At 39.3% G+C, this 26559-nt stretch overlaps 1 protein-coding gene across 4 annotated transcripts in view; it reads right to left on the bottom strand.

The window, feature by feature from the left end:
- Nucleotides 1-17065: 17065 nt before the first annotated feature.
- AOX1 (aldehyde oxidase 1) overlaps nt 17066-26559 on the bottom strand; it is a 39798-nt gene continuing 30304 nt past the window's right edge. For 3 of the 4 annotated variants that reach the window (XM_019290289.3, XM_019290290.3, XM_020585034.2), the window contains 8 exons: nt 26331-26459; nt 25763-25837; nt 23879-23931; nt 22174-22288; nt 21485-21550; nt 20703-20891; nt 20096-20263; nt 17066-19141 (listed from right to left, as the gene is read on the bottom strand). In XM_019290289.3, the coding sequence (XP_019145834.3) occupies nt 19091-19141; nt 20096-20263; nt 20703-20891; nt 21485-21550; nt 22174-22288; nt 23879-23931; nt 25763-25837; nt 26331-26459 (846 nt within the window). In that variant the 3' untranslated portion in view covers nt 17066-19090. Of the gene's footprint in view, nt 19142-20085; nt 20264-20702; nt 20892-21484; nt 21551-22173; nt 22289-23878; nt 23932-25762; nt 25838-26330; nt 26460-26559 lie in introns of all 4 variants that reach the window. The other variant, XM_020585033.2, reaches the window with a different exon arrangement.

Here is a 26559-nt window from a genome sequence, read left to right on the forward strand (position 1 = left end):
CTCCACCTTTTCCTCTTGGTCACCTGCTGCACATCTGCTCTGCACACCTGCTGATGGTTGCTACGGGCAACCTCACCTCTGTTGGGAACAAAGCTGGTACTGGGAACCTGTCCTGCTGTTTAACCCTTCCTACTGCCAGTACACCTCCCTCACCTTGTGCCCTCTCCTCACCTAGAGATGAATGCATCAGCTTTGTCCTGCTTCACCATTTTGCTGGAAAGAAGGGGCAAAACTGTGGGTAAAGCAGAGGAGGAGTGGTGATGACAAGGTGGTGAATAGCAGTGATTATATTCCAGCTGTGAGAAAGGCCAGAATTGACAGTGATTCAAAGAGATCTGATGATGTGAAGTGGGCTGCCAGGAAGCAGAGCTAAACTGGTGTGTTACTGGGGTGGTATTAATGTATCAGTGCCTAGAAATACTTGGCATTATGTACTTTTAGAATCTGTTCTACTGAAATATTGATACATTGCCCATCACTAATTTGTACAGTTTCTAGTTCTGATCTTTGGGATTTTCATATGCTGGAAGAACAGAAAAAATAGATAACAACAGTTGTGATTCTCAAACTGGATGTAGAAGTGACAAAATGGTACTATTTTTGATCTGCTCTTCATTGCAGATATGTTCAAAATTGCATGTAAATTCTTTGAAGTTCTTGAGGTAACTCCAGAATTATTCCAGTGTAGCATGAAACACATAAATGACAGGTCTTTTACTTGGCAGGACAAGAGAACTGGTGCTTATATCGTGCTCTACAAAGATGGTGTGGTATATATATATGTGTGTGTGTAAGTATTACAGTTCTCATTTTTTCTTGCAGGAATGCTTGCAGTTAGCAAGTGGCTGAAGGAGTCATCTGTTAGTTTGATCCTTAGGAAAGCAGTACTAATCTATATCAACAGCCCATGGCTTACGGGTTCCAGGTTTGTCTTTTGGAACCTGAAATAAAATATTAAAAATCATTTTGCTAAGGGGAAAAAAAAACTTTCTGTAATTCACAAATGCATGTTCCTTATCAGCCTTGCAAATGTCATTGCACACACATATCTCAATTCTCTCATGTTATAAAAGATTGGGAAATCAACCAACTTGCCTGTAGTGAACAGCGGCATTCTTGTAATTGAACAGGTAATTAAGCTCATATCTCCATAGCACAGGTGAGTTCTGAGCCTTTCAGGCTCAGATTACAGTTCCACTATGCCATACAGTTTAATGAGACTGCACTGAATCATGGGGGCCATGATGTTTGCAAAGAAAGCCTACAGTTCTGAGTGCATTCCTGGAGATAGTACATCATCTCCTCATGACTGGATAACAAATTCATCTTTATTTAAATTCTAAGTTGTTACCAAGTTTTTACACAACATTTAGCCCATGAAGGTTCTTGATGTTAGTTATGACTTCTATGAATATGAGAAGTTCTATCACTGAGAAACACTTTGCTGGATATCCTGCACAGAAGGAAGCAGAAGTGGATGGATGCAGAATTCCCAGCCCCAACCTCCAGGCAGGGGTCTCTAGCTGGCTACTATTGGAAAAGAGGGGCCTGCAGGTCTGCCTGATGTAATTTGTATCCCTTTTCATAGAGAAATTTTCAGTCTAAAGCACAATAGATTTGTTCAAACTCAGGTCCATGGGGCCTTTTAAGTTGAAAGCTTTAATTAATTGACCTTGTCACAGTTTCATTAGATGTTTCCTATTTTCCAGTCTCCCAAAGTGTTTTTTTAGTTTGCATTCTGACTGGATATGCATTGATGGGAAAATGGCTGGTAAACTAAACCCTTGCTGTTTATCAATTTCATAATTGCTCCTGTGCTTTTTACTACTTTAATTTTTTTAGTCCCTTTTTTTTCCTCTTTAACTTATAAATAAGCAGAAATTTGGGCCAAGTGACAATGTATTAAGCAACTCCAGATGTATCTACTTTTACAGTTCCAAAGGACTGAGTGTAATGGAAAACCTGTGAAGTGGCTATTGTCAGGAAACAATGTCATCATTCCCATCTTGCCCTGCTTTCTGAAGAAACACTTGTGTAATCATTGTTGACTGGGACTGATATGGGGAGGGAAGTTGGCTCCTGCCTCATCCTACAAAAATAAGTACTCTCCAGCAGGCTACTGCTCTGTCCTGCCAACCCTTGTAGTGAGGGAAGTGCAAGACACAGGAAGAGCAGATTGAAGGCATTACTCTGGAAAGACACAGAGAACTGCAAGGGTGAGGGTGCATTTTCTTGCCATCCTCATTTTGAAGAAAGCAGAGGCAAAGCACAGAGGTGGTTATCCAAATAACTTTAGTGACTGTGGAAGAAATTTCAATAAAAGGGCATAGTCCACTAGTTGTGGGTTACCTGTTCCATGTATGCGAGAGGGAAGATACGGCATGTGAAAAACAGCCAGAGCTGGTGCTGCATTGCACTTTCAGAGAGGCCAATGGATACCCAGAGGAATATGAAATACATATGCTTATTGACATATGTCAATTGCAATCCCATTCCTTGTCTTATGGTTAATACAAGATTTAACCAAAAATGAAACTTTCCTCCTTTCTTTTCCCAAACCAGTTCTAAACCTATTCTAATCATAACCAGAATTGAACAGTATCTTCGTGAGAAATATCTTCAGCAAAATTAAAAATGTAGGCAGACTCTCCCAGGAACAGTCATCAGGCAAACTCTGCCCAAGAGTCCACAGAAAAGCCAACTCCTCAGTTCTCTATCCAAACCATATTGAACCATAAACCCTGTCCTGGAGGGTTTTAGGGTGCTCAATTCATACACCTGCTACCTCCAGTTACCAAGCTGATTTCAGTGCTGGCATTGTTTACCTACTTATTTTTAATGTGAGGCTTTAAAAGTCAAAAGTAACAGTTTACTACAAGTTGGATCTTGCATTACCTTGCAGGGCTGTCTACTTGTATCTGAGAAGTGGTTCATACTCAATTTTGAATTACATAGGGCAGTTAGGATGTTAGCAGTACTCCAAAGTAAAAAAAGGCATGGAGTGTTCCGCTTTTTCTGGATATTGCATGGGCTGTAGGATGATAGCTTTTGTTTTGATTCATGGCATTTGTCAGGGTACTCTTAGGAATGGAGAAAGTTGGTGATGGGTTAGAATGTCAGAAGAGGAGGAGTTTGGTTTCCTGCTGTGTCTTGTTAGTCAATGACATTACGCTGATTTGCCTCTAAAGAAACGATTACCCAGTAACTGGTAAAATGCCTCTCATCTCACTCACGCTTTATTTTCCAAAGAAAGGGTGCTGTCCACCAGTGATTAACACATCCATATTTCTTTTCAGGACAAAATGGAGTGGACACCCAGTCCTAAAAGGAACATTAGAAAAATCCCATTTTATTACAGCCTATTGATGCAGATTGCAAACGACATTACATGTACATGCCCAAACTCCTAGTGGTGGCAATAAATCAGCCCATTTTATGTTTTAGTTTCTTATTAACCTACCATGCCTGAGTTTGGGCTGATTCAGCAAGTTCTTCCTGGTGGGTGGTTTTTTTTTTTTTTTGGCAACAGTAACAAACTAGAGGAAATGAGTTTTCAGTAGTTTTCTCTTTAGCTTCTCAATGGGGAGATGCAAGTTCCATGAAAAATGGACAGGACAGGGAAAGGCAAGGAAGTCAAAGTAAAGGAGAGCTGTGGCACAAAGGGCTGATGTGAGCATACATATGTATTAGGATAAAAACCATCTTCACTGAATATCTGGAGTGAAATTCATGCCACCATGCCTCAGAGAGGCCTGAATTGTTGGGATTATACAGATCAGACCAGAGGGAAACTGCCTCCATGCCTTTGTTCTGGCTTTCAGACATTAAGTGAATATCTTTGCCAAGAGGCCAGAGAATTTTCAAGCCTCTATCCAAGATTTACTGCCAAAGAGATAAAAAAGATGATGTCATCAGGATAATCCCCCAAGGAGGGTTCAGGACTGAAGTTCCTTTTTCATTTAGTCTTGTCATCTTTAATTTATTTTAGTTTAATCACTCCTTTGATTTAGTTAAATTAACTTGTTGGCTGCTACAGCTGCAAGTACAGCAAAGAGTGAAGGTTTAGTACCTTCCCACCAAATGCTCCATCAACACGTTTCACTTTTTTTTTTCCACACGTATTTTTTTTGGACTGGAGGTTTGAAGCTGAAGCCACCAATTCCTGCTAAAGTGAACATCCAGAATTTTACCTACCAAAATACATTAAAAAATGCCTGTCGTCTGTGACTAATAATATATTAAGAGCTATCAGGTTTAAGACTCCAGGGCAGAAAAACAGAGTTGCTATAGAAACAAACAAAAAAATTTCCAACAACTAAAGGTGCCAGTGAAAGCACAGTCTAGTCTTTAAAAGAATGGTGGAAATGTAAAAACAGCTCTGTAAACTCGTTCAATTATCTGGTGCCAGATATGATAATCCCTGTATAGAACTGCATGTTTCATCTGCAGCTGGAGATAAAGCATGCACTAAAACAGCAAGCCAAATGGAACCGAGGGATTGTTTACAGCACACAGTCAGTGTAACTAAAATACTGACATTGCATTTTGAAAATACCTCCTCTGACAGTGCTTCCAAAGATGTAAATAGAGGTTTAACTTGTCAGGCTGACAAAAAGAAAAGCTTAAAAAATGCAAGCCACCAATGAACTGCAAAAGCTAATACTAAACATGTAGAAATTAACATATATTCTTTGAAACTGTTGTTTGCTACAGGCCTACAATCCAACTTTGAAGTTAACTGGGATCTGTTAACTTTTTCCCCCCACAAAACTTCATACCATTCATATGTTATTATTATTTCCATATTAATTTATCATTATTTATACATGATTCTGACCCCATCATCATCAATGTCACTATTCATACAAGCAATGCAACTTGTCTGAAATACACTTTCTCAAGGAGAAGACACTCATTGCTGTAAAAAAGTGATTGTCCAGTATTGTACTGATTGTCACTAAGTTTAGGAGTATTTGACCAATGTATCTAAGACAGAATTAGTGTTTTCTCAACAAGATGATTACAGTCATATTATCTATCCAAGATACCCTTTGTTCATCCCACAGTAACACCGCTCATTTGTGTCTGTACTGCCTTGTATAAAACTAACAGCACAAGACCTGCTGTTCCATTCAGCTTCATCATTGGCAGTCAGGCCATTTATTTTCATAAAAGGATTCAGATAAATTAATCTGAACTGGGAACCCCATTAGGGAGTTTCAAGAGAAGCACAGAAGGCTGAAAGCAACTCCTGGTCATGTAGTTCAGCTTTAAGGTTATTTAGAAAGGTAAGAAGCAAGTATGACAGAATCACAGATACTGTGATTTGGAAGGATCCACAAGGATCATCGAGTCCAATTCTTAATGAATGGCCCATATGTGCATTGAACCTACCATTAATACTTTGTTTTACCTGCACATCTGGTGCATTCTGAGTTGACACATACACGGCCATTTCTTTATCTTCCACTCTTGGAATAACAAGCACCCTATTTCTTTCCATGTAAAAATGTTTCTGTCCTCCCATGTGCAATTCACCTGTTACGTATATAATTATAGGAAAAATAAACTGGGTTTCAAATGAACTGCAAGGAAATTTGTATTTGACTATATATATGTATACAAGGCAGAGAAAAAGATTTTCATAGAATCCTTTCATTTATTTTTTATTTCTTTGAATCTCTGGCTTACACCTCCTTTATTTATAGACCTGTGTTTATTAGGAGAAAATTATTTGATCAGTATCAATTCAACATCTCATGCTTTTTCCTTCTTTAGGAAGTTACATCTCTTCTGCTGTAGCAGGATTATGTCTTCTTCTGAATCACTCTATGAGGGAAAATACAACTTTCCTGTTCCTCTTCCTTTTTTAACCTCTTTCCATCAGTAACACTTTTTCTACCCATTTCTACTGGCTTTTGTACAATTTTCATTAAAGAGGGGGAAATCTGTCAGCACAGCATAAAAGTTAGCTCTGTAAATTCTCTGCTTTACCCTTAACTTTATGCCATCCTTGAGTGTGACAATATTTGCCTGGTGGTTATTCCTGAAATGTTCCCTGAAACATGTTTGTTCAGAAGTAATAGGAATCAGAACTGAAACCACTAAAGGGTGACATGACATTTGATTGGGGACAGTCGGAAACAGTAAAAAGCAGAGCAGAAAAAAATCATCAGAGGTCAGAACCTATATGGAGGAGATTGACAGAATTGAGGTGGCTGAGCCCAAAAAAGTGACGCTAGCCACACCTTTGCAAACTTCAGCATCACCACTGCTTCAAACAATCATATTTCATACTGTTTACTTCAGATAAAACACACCTGCAGTCAGGAATATATTCAAGAATAATTCTAATTCCTTCTTGCCCATCTTCCTAAAGAGACAGGTAAATAACTATTCTGGCCAGTGGTGACTAGACTGAAAAATGGTTTCATCCATTTTTTGGCTATTTAAATTTTCATCATCAATCCACTCTTATAATTTCAAAGTCAGCCTGTAATTGAAAGCATTTCATACCTCCTTAATTAAAATACATCTTTGCTGCTCTCTGTTGTTGAACTGCTGATAGTTCACATTAACTTGAAACAGGCTATTATCAGGGACCATGAAAATCTTCCAACATTTATGTTTTGTTTGAGCTTTTACCGAGTAAAGAGTACGCTGTAAAACATCTTTTTAATCTCTTACAGGACAAAAAACAAATTCTTGGCTGATGCTGAAAGTTTTTAGTGGCAAACTGCTAAGAAGCAGCAAAAAAAAGAAGAAAATTAGATTTTAAAAAGTTTTTAAATTTTGAAACAAAACAAAAAAAAAGGGTGAAAATTCATGCTGAAATTTGAAAATTTTTTAATTGAAGTCTTCCACTGAACAAACTTTTTCACATGCCAACCACCTATCCTTTTCATACTGTAGCTTTGCAAATAGATCTTTCAGGCTTGAACAGTTACAGAGATGCTGCAGTAGGTTATTTCATTTATTTGTCCTGAGGCCCACTGGACAGTTTAACTAAATTCTGCTGAGCTCTTGCATTGCTGAAAGCTGCATCCCTGTTCGAGCTGTGTCAGGACAGCCTGATCTGCACAACACCTTGAGGGCAAGGAGTGCATCTGCACCCTGAAATACCAGGAAATCTATAAAAATATAAACGATTGCCCACAGTGTCAAATGTTTCAGCAGCTTCACATGACAATTAGTAGAGGCTTAAGAATAAAAAGTTAGAAGGGCAAAATACTCATTACAACAGTTCCAGATGTTATAAACATATATTATAGTATTGGCTTCTCGCAAAGTATTAAGGTAGATATTATATAATGTTAGAAATGCTTTTTGCTGTGTGGATGTAGTTTTCTCTCGTTTTAGCAAGAATGTTAGCAAGTGTGAGCAAGTAAGATAACCTCCAAGCGAGCAGAGGATGAGGCCCGAGGAGCTGCTAATCAACACTTTGTCCGGGGAACAAAAGGGCCCAAAGGCTGCTCCGCCCGGAGAACGGGCGGCCAGGAGGGTCCGAGAGCCCTTATCACCGCTCTGCCCGGGGGGCAAAGAGGCCAAAGCTGCAATCAGCCCTGACTGTCTGGAGAATTAAGAGATCCACCCCACCATCGACTCTTACCTAGCGGGCCCAACCCCAAGAATCAAAAGAAATAAAACCACAAGGCAGAAGACTACGCATGCTCTAAAAAGGCGGAACCAAGCAGTGGCCATGCAGAACAGCTCCTGGAAAAGTTTTAATATGAATAGAGAACAGACAGTAAAAATGGTATAAAAAGGACTCACCTCGAGCATCAGGTGTGCTCTTGGCAGAGCGCCAAGGCACCCGGCCATTATCCCTTTGCTTTATTTTATGTGTCTCTTATTGTCTTTATATTAAACTCTTTAAATTCTAACAGGAGAGTGAACCTCGTTTTTCACACAGATGAAATTTGAAAAGAAAGCTGACAAGCAGAGTTCTATATTCTTCTTTTCTATCCAGAGCTGGTGGAGGGAGAAAAATTTCCTCCATCATCAGCTTCATTCAGCATCTGATTTCAATGCCTGGTAAAAATCCCCAAGACTAACATGAATACACACTTCTTTTTAAGTAACAGGAAGCTAAAGATACGGTAAAGTATGTGAGAAGTAATAAGCGAATCAGCATAAGTTATATCAAGAAATCACCTATTGTTAGAGAGGACAGGTCAAATACAGATTGTGAGAGGCCGACGATGGGATCTGCACTGGTGAAGTCCAGCAAACCTCATGCTTTACTCTATGACTCCTACATTTCAGTTAAATACGTTAAAATATCCAGTACCTTCCTATAAGGAAGTCTCACAGGACTTTCTTGCACTAAATGTCATTGAGCAAAATAAAATACTCAGTTCTACAATGGTGTCTGTGCCTGGATGGAAGAGGACTAGCATTCCAGAATTCACCATGGAAAAAGCATTTTCCTGTCATTCAGCCTGTCTGAAGACTGAAATAGAGTCATCCTAATGGGGAAAAAAAAGAAGGAAACATTCCCTCAATGTCAGAAATTGATTGAAATGTGTTATTTCTTGTATTTTAGGTGTTACCATTGCCAAAATTTTCAGTTAAACTTTTTCTTTTTCTTGAAGGACTAAATAAATCCTAGAAACTTATACTAAGAGGGGACATGATTTGAGGTCATCTGCATGTAAGAAAACATGCCAAATTTTTACCTTTATCAGCAGCTTGATGATTTCAGAATGCTGGAAAAGCACTCTGATTCTGGTATGTATATATATATGGCCAGTATGCTGCTTCTTCTCCAGGACATGGAAGTTCCACTGTGATAAGGACTCTGATTTTGGGAAAATTTCACACTCAGAGACTTTAAATTTTTATGCTACAGTAATGGCATTTACAGAGGGAGGCACTAGAAGCAGCTGGCCTTTCTATCGTCAGAAATATTTTGTTCTGGAGGCTAAGCCACATATTTTAAAAGAAAACACAACAGCAATATTTTTCTCAATCAGGCACAGATGAGTCTATTGAAGAAAGGCTATGAAGTGCTCTTTCTGTAGCTCCAGAAAGAAACTTCAGATTCAGACAGCCACAGAACTTTTAAAGCAGGGGTTAGCAGGTTAGATCTTTACTATGTAATACTCGTGACAAATGTAAAAATCAGGATTACATGTGGAACAATATGTCTTGTCAGAGATGGAAAATCCTCTCAGCAGGATTTACATTGCTTTACTGAAGCAATGTTCACATCAAACTACCCGAAACCAAAAGCCAGCAGCTGACAGGGACAAGAGGGAGAACTGACAGCTGGGTTTTCATCTGCACTTTCTGTTGACAAGTCTTGCAAAGAAAAAAAAGATGCATGTGCCTTTTCATTTTGTCAGCAGAGTTAATCAAAAAGGCAATTCAGCATGAAAGTGAGTGGCAGAAGCAGCCTCCCCAAAAAGTGGTGTTAATTTCCCATGGTGAGACTGCTTAAACTCACATGTTATTCATGTGACAGCTGGTAGATAATCTTCCTGCTCTTCAAAGTGACCTTTTGATTGCCAGCAGTACTATTGTATTTTGTTCATTTTGTTGTCCCCACCTTGGCTATTTTTGGGTGCAACCATCTCTCTTTGAAAGGCAAGACTTTGAAATACGTTCTGTGATAGCTTTAGCTCTGTGGCACAACTTGTCATTGGACAAAGCAGGTTGGGGTTTCTTTTTTCTTCTAATTTGTGGAAGGAACTAACACATTTCTCCTGAATTTTCTCTCCCAGGCTGTTTGTTTCTCAAATCACTACTACAGTTCAAAACTTCTGGGCAGCAGAAGCACCTTTACTGCCGACAACACATTTTTTCAGGCTTTGAGCTCATGGGAATCCTTTTGTTTTTCATGGGAAACCTGTCACAGCCAGCCAACTTCTCTTGGGCAGAAGCACTCATCCAGCATGAGGCCACATATGTTTAGTGAGCTGCATTGCAGTGGGCAGCTACTCTGGGGACTGACCCTCTGACGTCAAGGTTGGCAGAGGCTCCTGTGGTCACTTCCTCACTGACTTCAAACACATTGGTTTGTAGTTGGGTCTTCCTCTACCCGCCCCATCCCTCTCCTCATATCCAGTAGAGGGACACCTAAGAGCACAGGAACGAGGACACGTTTCCTTTGCCCCTAACCTCCTAATGCCACAAGCTGCCGCCTTTTGTCACAGTAGTTAGGACCTTATTTTTTGAATAGTTGCAACCACAACTCAGGGTTATTCATTGTAAATCGCTAATTAGTTTGTTAGAAGAGGTCAGAAATGAGCTTATTGCTGAAGACTGTGTGACAATTTGGCGTTTTTCCTGCAAGTACTCAGGCAGCCTAATTTTCTGTGTCTGAAAGGGGCACAAGCGCACATTTAAGAGTGGGGGAAAAACAGTGAGAGGCCCAAAGAAGTAGATGTCCAGCTGGAAGAAGTGGGAGAGGTGATGGAGGGATGCCAGAATTTTCTTAACTACTTCCAAGCAGGAGTAGCCTGCATATTTCAATGCCTACTGGAAATAATGAAAATATTCCTAATAACTACATGGGAACTGGAATGAAACTTCTGAAGCATCGAAGTCTTATCTTTATAGAGTATGGGATGAAACCAGAAACAATGACCCCCTTGGCATTTATGCCTGCATGCTCACAGCCAGCAAGGAACCAATCATTTAAAAGAATCTTTACCATCTGTTGGAGAAAAATGTAGTCTGATATTGAATGTGAAGAAAGAAGGAAACACTTCTGCATTGCAGATTCAAATTTTGTTGAATCTGTGCAAAAGAATATATTAAGGCCAGTGGAAAGGCTAATCTATGATACATGTTAAGTGTAGTGTATTTCCCTATAAGAATGCTATAGTTGTTCATCACACACAAAAGACTGAGTATTTTATACTTTCTAGAAAAAATATGTCCTAAAAAGGCTATTATTAGTCAGAAAATCAGTTATTTAGGTTTAAATACAGCTATCATATTTCTACTCAAAAGCTCTTCAGACCATTAAATCATGAAATCACAGTAAGTTTTAAGTAGCTATCAAGCACTGCAATAACATGGGGAATCAGCCCTGCACATATTTAGTTCAAAGACTGCAGAAATTGTTGCCAAGATTTTCCAAACTCCTCACAGATTCTGTGTTGCAAGGATGGGACCTGCTTTGGCTTGATTCCTGGGAACGTTATTTAAACATGATGCACATGTATACACACACACACATCTCCACAAAAGTACCAGTGACTTCATGAGAAGTTTCTAGGTGCATGGCCCTAGAGAATAAGCCAAAGTGTTTCTTAAAATGTGAGAGGCAAAAGCAATAAAAGCAAACAGTGGTGGAGTTACAAGACAAAGCTAACCTGTTTGATAAATGGAGTGACATAACCAGAGGGTAGAAAGGAGGCCTTCCTACCCACCTCACTTTCCCGAGATGGCTACATGCTGTTTCCTTTTGCCTTGTGAAACAGAAAGACAGCGTTTCTCTACTGGCAAATACTTTTTGTGAGTTAAAATGACAAGCAAAGACCAGGATGTTTTCCATTCTCCTGAATGTACCATTCTAAGTCATCTAGGAGATGCACAGTAGTATTTAATTTGAAAACTGCTACCCATAGACATATTCTCTGTTGCAGTGGTCTGCCCATCTGCAAAGATATTTGGCAGGGGGACCAAAGCTTACCTTCTGATGCCAAAGGACAGATGTGCCAACTGGTGAGATTGGGTTCGAGTCCCAGGATGATCCTCTGCTTACAATGTGTTTTCCTAAGGACTTTAACAAACAGTGAGGTTATTTTTAAGCTTGCCCTTCTTATATGTAACAGGGATTTGTACCATAACCCCATTTTATTCCATTAAAAGACCTGTTAGGAATGGTACTTTTTTTGTTCAGTCTTAACTCAAGTTCTACCTTTGTATTTTTAAATATGATTTAATCTAGTGTTCCCATCAGAAATCCTTTCTCATATCATCTCTGTTGACAGAAACCAGGTTTACTTTCCTCCCCCTCAAAGGCATGGCCATTCCCTCAGCTTCTTCAGGCGAGGGGGAGAAATCCATGTTGTTCTCTTGCCGTGGAAAATCACAGTTGTTCTTTGCTGCTCTTTAGCCATTCTCTCTGATGGAAGTGACAAAGATTTGGTAAATTTGACTACTGCCAGTATGAGCCACCATACTGCTCAGTAGGACACTGTCATGATAGACAGTGAGTCGTTAATGAGGCTTTTCATCTGAGGTTCCTCTGGTGCTGAATAGTGTTGAGATTATAATTATATTACTGCTCAGGAAACTGAAATGAGAATGATCTAAATGACTTGGTAAGAGACACACTAAATAAATGGCAGGAGAAGATTAATATTATGTTTCTTTCTCCTACTCTGATGGTTTTGAAAGATTTCCTTTGTATATAATGTAAACAGTAAAGCAATGTTACTGGACTTTGGGGGAAATCAGGATGCTAAAATCTCATTGCATATGTGACAGAATACAAGAAGTGTGTTCTCTTAGGGAGGATCACTAAATCTCCATTTGCTGAGTCATGTATCTACCATATTAGACCCAGACCCGTTTCTACAATATGTAAAATGTTTTAAAAATTTGTCTTTCCAGAAGTTTTGTCTCCTTGGGATGGTTGATCAGTATTTACATTTTTGTTTAATTAAAGTGTTTTTCTGACACCTCCTTTCTTACAAGACTATATATAGCCTTTTTTTGCCTCTGAGAATATAATGTATGTTCTTTCCATATTTGACAAGTGCCATGTGAAATCATGGTTTCATGCAAAAGCAATCCCTGAGAAACGCCTGTCTTTGCAGACAATGCAATTAACAGAGCAGTGGACAAGCCAGAGAACTGTTCCAACTATGGACTGGCCTTCTAGGTAAAAGACATGCCTGAAAAACAAAAAACCCCTATGTGTCTGTGGAACCAGTCATAATTTTGCTGGTATGGACACCTTGTGCAGGCTGGAGAAGCACTTCACTCCTCCTGGCAGCTCAGTCTGTAGAGCATGTAGAACATGTAGAGCAGATGTCTGCCTGACCAGCTTTATCAGCCAGCAGCAGTTTAGCTGAGATCTTTAATCCAAGTATAAGATTTGTAAAACATTAATTTAATACTTGCATTCTTAAAGCATGAGTCTCTCAAAGGCAGGACAACCAGCAGAAAGGCAGATTTACTTCCCCTTTCATGGTTTCATAAAGGAGTTTATGCCTTACTATGAATGTTCTGCCCTGAGAGGCAATCATTAAATAAGAAAGTTGTGCTCTCTGACAAATGTTTGCAAAGCCAACTGCCTTGCAGCAAATAGCACTCTGTGATATCATGACAATCCAAAGAACTGTGCCGTGCATTTTCAGAACTCAAACGAACTTTTGTGCTTGTTAGGTGGTTGTGTAATAGCAGCAAGAACTGCCCACGAATATTTGCAAAAGGAATGCAAACAAGGAATTTTGCAAGAAGCTGCTGAAACATGAGTGAGGATTAAAAAAACAGTCTGAACCTGACTCCTTGGATTCTACTCAGTCTGGTCTGCACTACCATTTTCACAGATCTCTTTTCTTGCTTCTGTCTGCAGATCATGGGTCTTTCCTCCTCCTCCCCCTCTGTTCAAGTTTTCAACTGTCCTTCTGTGAATTTCCAATAACTACTGCAACTAACCCTCTTCTTTCTTCTTCAAGTCCTTTGCCTTTCCTGTGGACCTGTATGTAAGTCCAGCCTCAGGTTGTTAGGGTCTGTGTCCCAGCTGGAAGAAACCATCCAACAGAGAATACAAGACAGAAAAGATGGACAAGTTCATCCGGGATCTTTCAAAGAAAATACTACATTCCACAAAAAACCCCAACTGGTCCAAAATGAAATGGTCCTGAGTAAGGAGCTCTTATGGGAAAAGTTGGTTTTGCAGAGGCAAATGATTTCTTTTTTGAAAAAGTGGGGTATTTGTAATAACGACAACATGTCGATTATCCGCATTGAATTGTCATTATGTGTGACTAAAACTAGCATCTTCTATTTATCCAAGGATAGATCTTTCAGTTTCACATAAAAATCAGGTTTTCAGCATCTGTAGGAACTCAGTTATGCTGGAGATAACAAATGTCAGTAAGGCCTACCATTAGTTCAGGAGGAGATATAAATTCCTGTATTGGATCCATGGGTGGGAATTGTTCTGGACTGCAAAGACCTTAAAGGATCTGCAAAGAAACTGAGTGGGGGTGGGGGAAGAATACATATATTCAGGTTAAGCTGCAAGTCTTTCTCAACAGATGAGATTCTTTCCTAGGGTGACAAGGAGTTTTGACACTTTACAGGTTGAGTTGCACTCAAAAATTCAAGATGTCCAAATTGATTTTTTAACCTTTTTTTCTGTTAAATCTATTCACAAACTACTCAACAGGAGGATATCATACTAATCACTCTTAAACATTTGCTTGAAATACATCAAGCCTTAAGAAAGATCTTCCAGTATTTCCTGAAACTGGTCATAACAAATGTGTTGCAACCACATTGGGTGCAATGTCTACTGTGGGAAAATGCAGTGCTGGATTGTATAGCTATGTTTTATTCATAAACTTACCTTTCTGTTCATAACTTACCTTTCTGCCATTCACAAAAAAGATAAACTTATCTGATTGTTGAGGGCAAGCCATGCTCTTGCATCAAAGTCTGAAAAATAAAGCTTTACGCATCAAGAGAAATTAATGAAATGCTGTATGCTCCTAAAGGTTGACTGAGTTTGCTTTGTCCTGCAGAATTTAATTTGATGCTCAGTCTAAAAATAAGCACGTGGGGATGAGCCAGTGCAATGTCTTCCATTTCTCAGCAATAAATGCATGTTCAGATGCTAATGCACCACCTCCTACTCCCTACCTCAACTCTTCTCTGATGACTTGAAATAATCTGCAAAGAAATTGAGCTCCTCTAATTCTAACCCTGTACCATAAGAGATAGCTGTAAAGGGGGATTTCTGAGTTTGAGCTACAAATTCCAGGTCTGTTTATCCTTTTTACTTCCAGATCTGTATATTATGGAGTAACTGATGAATTTAGAACACACAGGCATGCCTGAAGCTAGAACCAAGGACATGCAACATTACCCCCTTCTTTAGGGTGCCAAATGCAAAGCTATGGAGTCCCAGTTCTCATTTTAGCTTGACCTGAACTATCTATAATTTTTTTTCTTTCTGCAGAATGACCAGTTTTTAACAAAATCAACATTACTACCGTACACACATTTAAAATTTCCTTCTGGTTGTCTCTATGCCATGCCAGTTCTATGCCCATGGTACCACACTCAACACATGCTGTGTTCTTAAAGAGAGAAGTCCCAAATCCTGATTTGGGATTATAGATTCTCATCCATTTCTTTGTATGCATGTCCAGGAAACAAATTAATCTTTAAATGCCTTACTACAGCTGGCCTTTATTTTTTTTTAAAGCAGAATTATGGATATATATTTCAAAAGTCTCCATTGCATGTACGTGTCTTTTGTTTCATTTACCATTTTTAAATTTTAGAGTAAAACTGTCTGTATTTCATTTAGAGTGAGTGAAGGTTTGCAGGCCAAAGTAGCCAGTCCCTGATCTTCTGCCACTCCCATTAGAAGGCAAGAAGCTGATTCTCAGCAGAGATATGCTTCTGGTTTTGTGGTTATCCCCTACCATATGCCTGAGAGCTACCACAACACAAGCACTGGAGTCATGTCAGTCACTAGGTCCCTGTAGGCAAAAGCCTTAATGGGTGCTGCCAAGTGCAGTAGTAGTAACCACTGTAGTATTCCTCATGCATTGTAGGTACAACAGTGCAGGCTCAATGGCCTGAAAACAGAAAGAACCAGACCAAATCCTTGATTCTGGCTGTCCAATATCTAATTTACAGGCTAACCCTCCAAACCAGAACCTAGTATTTATGTTAGGTATTTAAGATTTCACCACACAGAATGGGCCTACTGATGGTGGACTGCTACAGAAACATTTCTCTCATGAAGAAAATCAGTAGATAGAGTTCTTCTGAACCATCTCCAGTTTGGGTGTAACTGTGCAGTTACAGTGCACATGAACGTGTCAATAGCCATCCAATATGTCAGTTCCTTTGGAGCCTAACATTTCTGCTTATCCGCCTCCCTGTATAGTCTAAGAACGCTTCATTCGTAACATTGCAGGTAGCCATATTATCATCTGTCAGGATGGTTAACTGCTGATATTTCTAGCTTCCATGCAGTTTTTCAAACACTTCAAAGCCAGCAGACAGCTTAATATGCTTCAGACCCAAAAAACCCCAACAACCCGTATTTGCTACATTTATAGAATTTACTGAGGCAACTACACAAAAGAGCCACTTGTAAAGTGGCAGGGAGGAGTCTTTGTTAATAATGACTGAGAAGCTGACAAGATTTGCACTGCAGAAAACCAAGTGCGGGTCTAGAATATGATGAATCCTTGGAGTGTGAACACCTCAGTGCTGCAGGTGGGGAGATGTCATTGCCTGCAAGGTTTGGGCAAGATTTTTACAAGATTTGACTTGCTTGGAATGAACCAGCACTCTTGCTGGTGCATAGGTACATAGGACAAGAAGAGATGATAGAGCTTTCCCCCAGTTCAGTAGATCTGTAGGCTCCCTGCTTCAGTATATCCCAGAATTCACACATATTTAGGGGTGTACTGACATGTGGGGTTGCAAGCTGTCCTTGACAAACCCATATGTAAGGACTTAAAGAATGTAGTTGCCTGTCTCAAAACATTGTCCCCTTAAGATAATGGAAACTGAGATAGCACCGTTGGCACAGCAGGAAGGAGCTCATTCCAGACCTAACAGAGGTAAGGGTTTGGTTAACATCCAGACAAAAATTCTCACTGTGACAAAATATGGGAAAGGAAACAAGTGCTTATACACATGCTATCTCAAGTTATGGGAATGGCATGTACGCCCCATGGATACCCAAGACTTGGACTGTAGAAAAGTAGTACTTCCAGAAGAATGACTCTGGGATTATTGACTTTGGCATAGGGTCTCGTTTGCACCTTAGGTGGGGCAGGGGCATCTCTCGTAACGGGATTGTAACACCAAACAGTGAAACTAAGAAGATATTTCAAATCAGAAAAACTAATTGCGGCAGCAGCATTCACATTTAATTTATTGACCTTCTAACAATATATAAAAGCCAAATTAATACAAAGAAAGTGAAGAAAATGAAGTAAAACCAAAAAGGCTTCAGCTACCTAAACCCCACTTTCAGTACTACTTCCAGTGATTACAACTACTGTTACCTGCCTGGTCTCCAGTTGCTATATCATATCTTCCAGTCCTGTGCTCTCCTGTCCCATGTCTCTGCTGTCTTAAGACATCTAAAATGGTCTAGACACCTATGTTTAAGCAACTGCATTTCGCTGACTCATAGTGGTCACAGAAAGACGAATTGAAACAATAAAGATTTCATCTCTTAATAGCCAATGCAAAAGCTGTTTAAGTTACTGACCTGATTTCTATCACAGATACAGTATCAGCTCATAAAATGAAAGGACGACAGGAGGATATTGTGGAACACTGAGAAGCAGTGGAATAATAGCGCCTGCAGGCTGACATGTCAAACAAATTAAAGCCATTTACTTCCAGTACAAAGGGCAGTCTTCATAGTGCTGGAGCAATGTGACTCATGAGTAACTGGAAGAACAGTCACCATGCTTAGCAAGGAATAACTGGTGCAGAGACTCACTGAAACCACACATTGAACATATAAACTACCAATTTTCCCATTCCTGTTTTCTTATCAAAGAACCTGATGCATATTTTCAGGTGCTAATTTAGGTAACTTCTGTAGACTCACCAAAAACATGAAGTTTTCTCTGCACCAGGATGTATCCCATATCAAAGTCCCAAATACAAATACCATGGAGATTTGTGTATTTATGTGCGTGCACATTCAGAACTGAAATTTTGTCTTTGCACTCGATGAGGAGGAAAGGCTGAAGCTGTCAGTGAATTCAATATTGTGGATTCTGATGCTGAAAGCTAAATATTGTGACTGAAGCTTTCATAACTTTGAAGTTATATCTTGGTCTCACCTTAGGTTACGAATACATACATACTTGAAATTTATTAACACCAGAATTATTGTTACCATTGAATACAGTGCAGCTTTATGTTTTCCTGTTTTCTCCAGCTGCTGCTGCTTGGGTGTGGTCTAATTCCATTGAACATTAGCAGCATCAGATGATGGATCTTCACAGATCATCTTAGATCTCATTATGTTTTTTCTATCTTCTTTATTTCAGCAGTGGCCAAGAGTGGGAGAAAGTTCCTAACTGTACTTGCATGGCTGAGCACAAGATTAAGCATTGCTTAAGAACCCTTTCCAGAGACAGGTTCATCCATTCTCCCATTCAAAGCACACTGAACTCCATGTCAGTTTTCCCATTACGTTCAGAGGCTTCTGGCTTGCTCCATGAGATAAAGAAAGCTTCTGGGGCAATTACAACTCTGTCAACTTTGGAGATAAAATTCTATGTATCTAGGCCAGCCATGGCAACTTGCCTGGCATAGCAAAAGAGAATCATAACTCTTGTTTCTTCCATGCTTTCAACACAAAGATACCTGTGCCAGAAGAATCTAAACCAGCTCTACTACAAGTCAGAGCATCACTTCTGATCAAAAAGGTTCTGAATCCAACGAACAAGGTTCTGAGTCTTTGACAAAGATCTCTGCACTCACACTTCACTGCAAGACTCAAAACTGTATTAGAAAATTAGCTGAAGCCATTACAAAATCATTTATCATATGAAGCTGTTTAGTGTAATGTGTGGCAGAGAGTTATCTAGCATACCTTTACACTTCATCCTAACTTCCATCTCGTGCAGAGCATTTGAGCTATGCTGCTCAGCAGATCTTTCTTGTTGAAAACAGATGGTTCAAATGCAGAAGATTTATTTCTAGCAACTAAATGCAGGCATTTAAGCAAAATACTGTAATGAGTATACAGGAAGAATGAAGATAAGGATGGAAGATGTAAAGTGCATATTTTCGGCAGCTGATTCTATTTGGAAAAAGAGAAAATACATTTATCTGTGTGTTGATTAGTGTGTCTTGGGCAGTAAATCAGTTTTCCATTCCGGTCTTGTGCACTATGGTTTGTCATTCACACAGATGTGGCCCGAGGAGCGGAGGAAGGAGCTTCATTGCTTGCCATCTAAGAGATAAGCAAGAAATGACAACAGTGACTTCATTTGACTGGCAAACTCCCAATACTGCCCTTATCAGGTGCCTCCAAGTCAGTGATAACTGGGATTAGGACTAAAGAGGGATGGAGAAGCATGGTCCCTGCACTGGTGGACCTCACCTCCTGCAAGTTCCTGCAATGAGAGGAAGCCCACAAACCTATTGATTCAGGGGCCAATGGTGCCTCAGCACAATCACAGAAATACCATGGGAGTAATCTATGAATGAGAGCTCCAAAGTTTCCATAGCAGAGGCTCAGAGGTTTAGAGCACAGCATGGATTAATATGCTGGCAAGGAACTTGCCTCACTAAGTAAAAACTTACCTAGAAAAAGAATTGTAATAGCAGTGGGAGCATGACTACAGTGAACAGTTGCAGAAAACAGAGTATAAAGGATCAGCATTATACAAAGTGTATTGCTTTGTTTATTTTTCTTCTGTCCCTTTTTATTAGCTCTGAGTTAATTATTTTTCTCCCAAAGAGTACTGAGCATAGCAAGAAGTACCAGAATGTAGTGACAGTACCAGCAAGCAAGTGGGGCAAAGCACCTGGAAGGAGACTGAAGATGCTTAGAGGCTGATCCATTGCATGTTAATAAGATGAGCTATTTAATCCTCTATGGGATTTGACATACAGAAGAAAGGAGGAGAGTTCAGGGAAAGAGAGGGTTGTAAAAATTATGTAAATTTTGAAGAAAAAAAATTATATGAAACCAGGGAAATTCCAATACAATGTTTGAACGACATTTGTCGAAATAACTTGTATAAATGAGACCTGTTACCAGACATTTCAATTACAAGGAGCTGTATATAAAGCATGACTGACTGGAGACATCATTAGGCACTCCACTATTCAGGGGTGCCAAAATCAGTAAACACTCCTACCCAGCTATAGTCAAACAGCCCCTTCCCCTACCTTCTATTACCATCTCAGTAAAGGCATCAGCGCAGCTTGCCCGTATTTGCTCAGCAGTCAGAGGGCTGTTCAGTGCAAAGGTCTTTTTCAGTCCTCTTTCGTTCCTCACACCAGTTACTGCATCTCTCAAAGCAAAGAACACAGAGCATCCCAAGAAAAGTCCTGCCTCACCTATCCCCTGAAAAAGATGGAAAAAAGCCAGTCTCTCATATAGATACACACATGCAGTTCTATTTCATATTGCACAGTACACACAAGTAAGCTGCACACTCTGATTGACATCATGATTTCTCCATCAATCACGTTAATATTTTTAGTCTAACCCTTCAGTTTATCACCCCATTTAGAAGTATGGCTTTAAATTCATCTTGCAGCTTCTGTGTATGGTCTGTTAACAAAACTCTAAAATCACTTCTTGCCAACCATTAAAGTGACACAGTAGCTGGCTTTATGTCCTTTCTTATTATCTTCCCTAATGTCATAAATAAAACAATTTACTGGACACTTCATTGAAATGCAAAAGAAGAGGAACTGAAAACTTATATGTGTTTTATATCAGAGTAATTTCTCTGTTTGGCCTGAGATCTAAGAATTAGGCCCCATGATGATTTGCTCACCTTGGATGCATAGATGGCATAAGGATTTTGAGAAGATGACAGTAGGGAAACACTAAACTGTTCTGGAATATCACAAACAGCAGGGATCTTATACTGATCTGGACCCCGAGTATAGAGGACTCCTTCTGAAGAATACTTTAACTCCTCCATTGTGTACAGTCCAATGCCTTGAACAAAAGCACCTTCAATCTTTAAATAAGAAAAGAAATAGCATTTATGTACTCATGTTTGGTTAACTGAGTAAAACTTCACCAAGAACTCATTTGTATCATTAGCTGTTAGTCTAATATATGTGAGGCCTAACATGCTTCTGTTTGCCTAATGTGATTCTTCAACATTTTGGGGCAACTGTAACCAGAAAACCTTTCACACTTCTCTCTCATACCTGAGAAGACAGATACTTGAATGATGAAGTGATGAGATCTGTGAACCAGCCTGCAATGAATAAAGGTGTTTCCCTGCTATCAAGTGGGGAAGGCAGGTGAAACAACTTGGAGACTGTAGATCACAAACAGGATTGAAGTCCAGTAGATAGAAGGCATACATGCATCCTGGAAGTACTACAGGTTGACACCATGGGCAAAATTCAAGCTTATTTGAAATCTATAAAGCCCTAATAAGACACTAACTCAAATGGAGCAAGTCTATAGGCAAAAGACCTTCTAATATGATTAATAATCTAGTAAGAAATGAATGTTTTCTGAATTAATGGGGTAATCTTCATTTTGGATAAGGACCATAGCGTAATAGAAATAAGGCAGCAGAAAATTCTTGGCACATACCTGTCCTATATCCACAGCTGGATTTATGCTGCATCCGATGTCCATAACAATGTCTGTTCTGAGGTTCTGTTAATAAAATTCAGATTTATATCACCCAGAGAGATGGACTGAAAGCATTAGAAGATAATGTGTTAGAGTTGGTATTCAGTGAAATAAGAAATACTGAGATAGAGGCCTCTGCATGTTTCAGAATAATTTCCAATATCTCACCACAAGCAAAATGGACTTGTCTAAACTTTAACAGAAGTTTAGCCAGAGACAGCCCTACCAGATTTTTCCCATTGCTCAAGGAAATCCCCATATAAAAGTACAGATAGAGGCATAAAAAGGTACAGATAGAGGGCATAGGATCACCAGTCTGTAGCATTTAGGTGTCCAGATCGTCAAAAGCCTGGAAATTGAATATTACTATAAGGTGTTTGCTGGCAAACAGGGACAGAACAAGCAAAGAACATGTTAGATGTCAGCCATAACCCAAAAGGTGAACATATATGACATCAACACAGATGTGTCAGAAACTGATTAATATTCCAGAGCTTTCATTCTGTTCCACCTGTAATTTGTATCTACATTGTTGATATATTTATTATCATGTGAAGACAGGTGACTTATTAATGCAAACCTGAATGACTGTTGGAGCAAGCCTCATTCACATTATTTCCAAAACTTCTCTGACATTCAGTTATTACCTTGTGATCTCCTGTTAGACAGTTAATTTCAACCTCTGAACAAGCAGCTCCATAAAGAAAATATGTGAATGGCTGTCCTTCCCCTTTCTCCCAGTCCATGTATTCATTGTAACCTCTGATGGAAGAAACAAAGTCCACAAGAAGAAAACCGATGACAGTTTGCATTATAACAAAGCAGATGAGCACAAAAAAGTTTGAAACTGCTTGCAAAATCTTAAGTGAAATCTTAAGTAACAGCTCAGAACTTCAAAATTTCATGAAAGCCTACAAAGCCTAGTAGTTTAGGTTTGATGCATCTGGTATTTATATAAAATACAGCAGACAAGCAAGCTATTTCAGTTCAGGAGAGTCTATAACCAGCACACTCCTAGAAATATACTAATAAAAGCACAGTAACCAAATACAGAATAAACATTTAAGATAATGGTTACTGGGATAATAGCGCATATAGGAATTCAGAAAAATGAGGAAAACTTGTCAGGACCTATGAAAAATAATTTACAAGACATAAATGAAAAAGTCAAAATTACAGAAACAGCGTACAGAATTGAGTGAGAGGGTTAAAACTGGAATATTGAAAGAAAGGTGTAATTACTTAGAAGGGAGTGGGACTAACTGAGGACACCATAGTAGTCAGGACTGATGGGGTAAAACCAAGGACATGAGAGGACAGTGAAATGTGGTGTCTTCCAAATATGGGAGCTATGTGACTAAGCTGTATTTTCAACAATGTATGACTGAAATCTCTTTGTTGAGCATATTTAAAATTATCACAAAGCAATTACAGTATAGAACCATGCACTGAAAAAGGGATACACAAAATCCATCTACTCAACTTCTCATAATCCATTTACCTCAGCTGCCTTTGAGATTCCTGGAAGTAGAGAATATGACTGGATAAGAACTAGATCAATACAGGATCTGAGGCTCAGGGATCTGCAGATGGTTTTGGACACCGTTAAATGTCGATAGCACTGTTGTTCATTACTTTGGTGATACTAACATTCCTAAAGGGCTGCATAAGCAGAAGATATACTTGAACAGGCTTAACAGCAGGAAGGGACATTTTATTTGGACATTTTTCGGTGCTTTAAAAAAGTATGGGCTTCCCAAGTGCCCTTTCAACTTACTCCAGACTGCCCAGAGACCTGAAAAGTTGCTATTAATAAGTAAGAACCACCAGCAGAAGGAGAGAAAAGATAAGGCACAGCAGGCTAAGAGAAAAGCTTTGCTTTGAATCCCACCTGAGTTATAGCACAGAAATTTTTCATTTCTGGTTCTTTATAAACACTGTGAAAGAATTCAAAGAAAAAGGACCGAGAGACTACTCTGAGAGCAGTGGGAACAATATTTATAGCTTATAGCAATACAGTCTCCAGTTAAAAACCTATATCCCACTTTGCACATGACTGTTACAGGCAGCAGTCACTTTCTTGATGCTTTCTGGTTTGCTAAATGTCAAACCATGGAGCAAAGATGGCAAAATGTTCTATTAATAATTTCTAGAGAGTCCACTGAGGGCTAGACATAAATTAACACCAAAACTTTATGCTTCCAACCCTTCATATATCAACTAATTATTTAAAACATAAAATGAGCTATTAGAAAGACCTATTTGACAGGATCTTCTATTTACAGCATTAGTTATCTTCAGAAATCAGTCCTGGTCTAATTTATGCATTTTTAAGGAACAAAAATATATTACCTAAAATAGCCAGTAGCTGAAAGACTCACACTCTGTTTAAATGCTTCTTTAATCTGTAAAATATAGCAGTGCTTGTGGTAAGCCAAGGAAGGAGTCAGGAAGGAACACAGCATAGGTATATTTACTTTATTTACATATATATACTTACCCACACATATTTACTTAAAAACCCCAAACTGTAAAACTTGTAAAGAAAGGAAGACAAGCTGAGTTAAGCATGTTTAGCTGCACATGGTGCCTAAGACTTCAGAACTAAACCCCCTTTGCATGAACAATCTGAATTCTTTTGGCAATACTAGAAGGAATAGACCTGTCAACAGTGGTGCTCTCGCTGAATCTTTATTGCTGGTAATGCCATAGTCAGAAAGGGCCCTGCTCAATTTCTCTGATCAAGTTCAATAGAAATGGGTCCCTCCTTGTCAGCTAAACAGATCTGGTTGATAAGTCACTGATTATATTGGGTCATGTGACCATGTGCATGTGCAACCTTTTGCTTTTTCTTTGATAAACTGCCTTTATCTTTACCCACTGACTCGTCAGGGCTTTTCCATCTTATTTTCTTCCTCTATCTCACTGAGGAAGGGGACTGATAGAGCAGCTTGTTGGGCACCTAGAGTCCAGACAAGGTCAAACCAGCACACTGACATAAAAGATGTGCATGACCTATTTGCACAAAGATGACATTTTTCAAGAGAAATGCTCTTTGTAAGTTCTGCCGGTCATAAAAGTGACAGTAGGAGGTACCAAATCTATTCCCTTTGAGTGATTCTCATGTTAGATTTACTCCGTTTACAAGTCAAAAAGTTTTTGTGGCGTTTTTGGTTGGTTTTACTGACTTTGTAAGATATAAAATTACTTCTCTACATATGTTAACATTCTTTCTTTGGTCTGCCATTTCTGATAATACTTTTGGTGTGTCTGAATCATCCAAATTAATTTTGTACCTAGTAGAGGAGATTAGGTGTTTTGGATTAGTGTGTTTTTGTTATTCCTAAGAAGGGTTTACCCAGAGACAAGGCCTTTTCTGCTTTTTTTGATTGCCCCACTGGTGAGGAGGCTGGAGGTGCATGGGAATTTGGGAGGAGACACAGATGGGACAACTGACCCCAGCTGACCAAACGGATATCCCATACCATATGGCATCATGTTCAGTATAGAAAGTAGGGGGAAGAAGGAGGAACAGGGGGACATTTGAAGTGCTGGTGTTTGTCTTCCCAAGTAACCAATACATGTGATGATGCCCTGCTCTCCTGGAGATGGCTGAACACCTGCCAGCCCATGGGAAAGATTGAAAGAATTATTTGCTTTGCTTTGGTTGTGTGTATGGCTTTTGCTTTACCCATTTAATTCAACTCACAAGTTTTCTAGCTTTCACTCTTCTGACTCTTTCCCTGATTCTGCTGGTGGGGGAATGAGTGAGCAGTTGTGTGGTGCTTGGTGGCTGGCTGAGGTTACACCACAACATATCATAGCCCTTTAGACATAGGCTGTGGACCACATCTGAGACTAAGTAGACCTAGCTGCACCTAGACTCCACTGAAAAGTTTAGAAAGCCAGGGGATCTCCCTCCTCAACAGGAGGGACCATAACCTGATCTTACTATAATCCGTTGTAACAGATGATAGATTTGTTACTTGGATATTGCACTGGCAATATTTAAATACTGTACTAGCAATAAATCTAGTTGTTATCTTCCACATAATCATTTGTGCCTGGACAAGAACCATCTCTTGACTATTCTGCATTTCATCTGTTTGTGAAATAGCCTGTTTCTACAGTTTTTAACTTTAGGATTATTAGGCTGAGCAGATTTATAGACTACAATACATATATCACAGTTTCTGCCAGCACTCAAACACATTCCGTAGGATTCACAGGTCTTACCCAATCATTCCAGGTCCCTGTTGGGTTCTTCTTGATGATGGGCTGCAGGCGTTTCAGAAGAGTTTGGCAAGCATCCTGGTGAGAAGCCAGGAGAATATACCACAAAATTAACACAGATACATTTGCTACTATTCAAGTTATGTTCTAGTTACTACTTAATTAGTATATGCTTTACTGTCATCTTAGTTTGAAAAGGTATTGCAGGAAGTGTCATATTAACCACATACACATAAAACTTCAAAATGGTTAAGTTACAAGGGCTGGAATCTGTATGAATCAGTAGATTTCAAACATGAACAAGGGTGCAAGACTTGCATGGGACTAGTTAGCTTGTTAGATGAAAGAAAGATTTTGGAAAGTGTAAGCCTTTTTGGGAAAGTCCAGATCATATTCTGAAAACTCATAAGCACCGTTATTGAGAAACTGTCAAGTCATGTTTCTTCTTGGCCACCTCCAGCAGTATTGGTAATCCCAAACTTGATTTTTATGGGATCACTAGTACCTAAAGTTTGGCAAACATATACCTCAAGGGATCGGGGGTTTTTTTCAGCTAAATACTACTCTTTACCTTCACAGCCATGCCATTGACATCTGTCCCTGCAGATCCCACCGAGGCACATGCATTGGGAACAGTTGTTGTGCTCGTTTCACAGAAGTGAATACATGACATGGGGATGTTCAATTCCCGACTAGCAACCTGTTTCAGGAAGAACAACATATTCTTTGTTTTAGAAACAATCTAAACACTCCAACAACTCCCCAGTATTTGCTAGAAGTCAGGAATACCAGGAAAGATA

Source organism: Corvus cornix, chromosome 7 (assembly GCF_000738735.6).
Source record: "Corvus cornix cornix isolate S_Up_H32 chromosome 7, ASM73873v5, whole genome shotgun sequence".
In the NCBI taxonomy this organism is placed as follows: domain Eukaryota; kingdom Metazoa; phylum Chordata; class Aves; order Passeriformes; family Corvidae; genus Corvus; species Corvus cornix.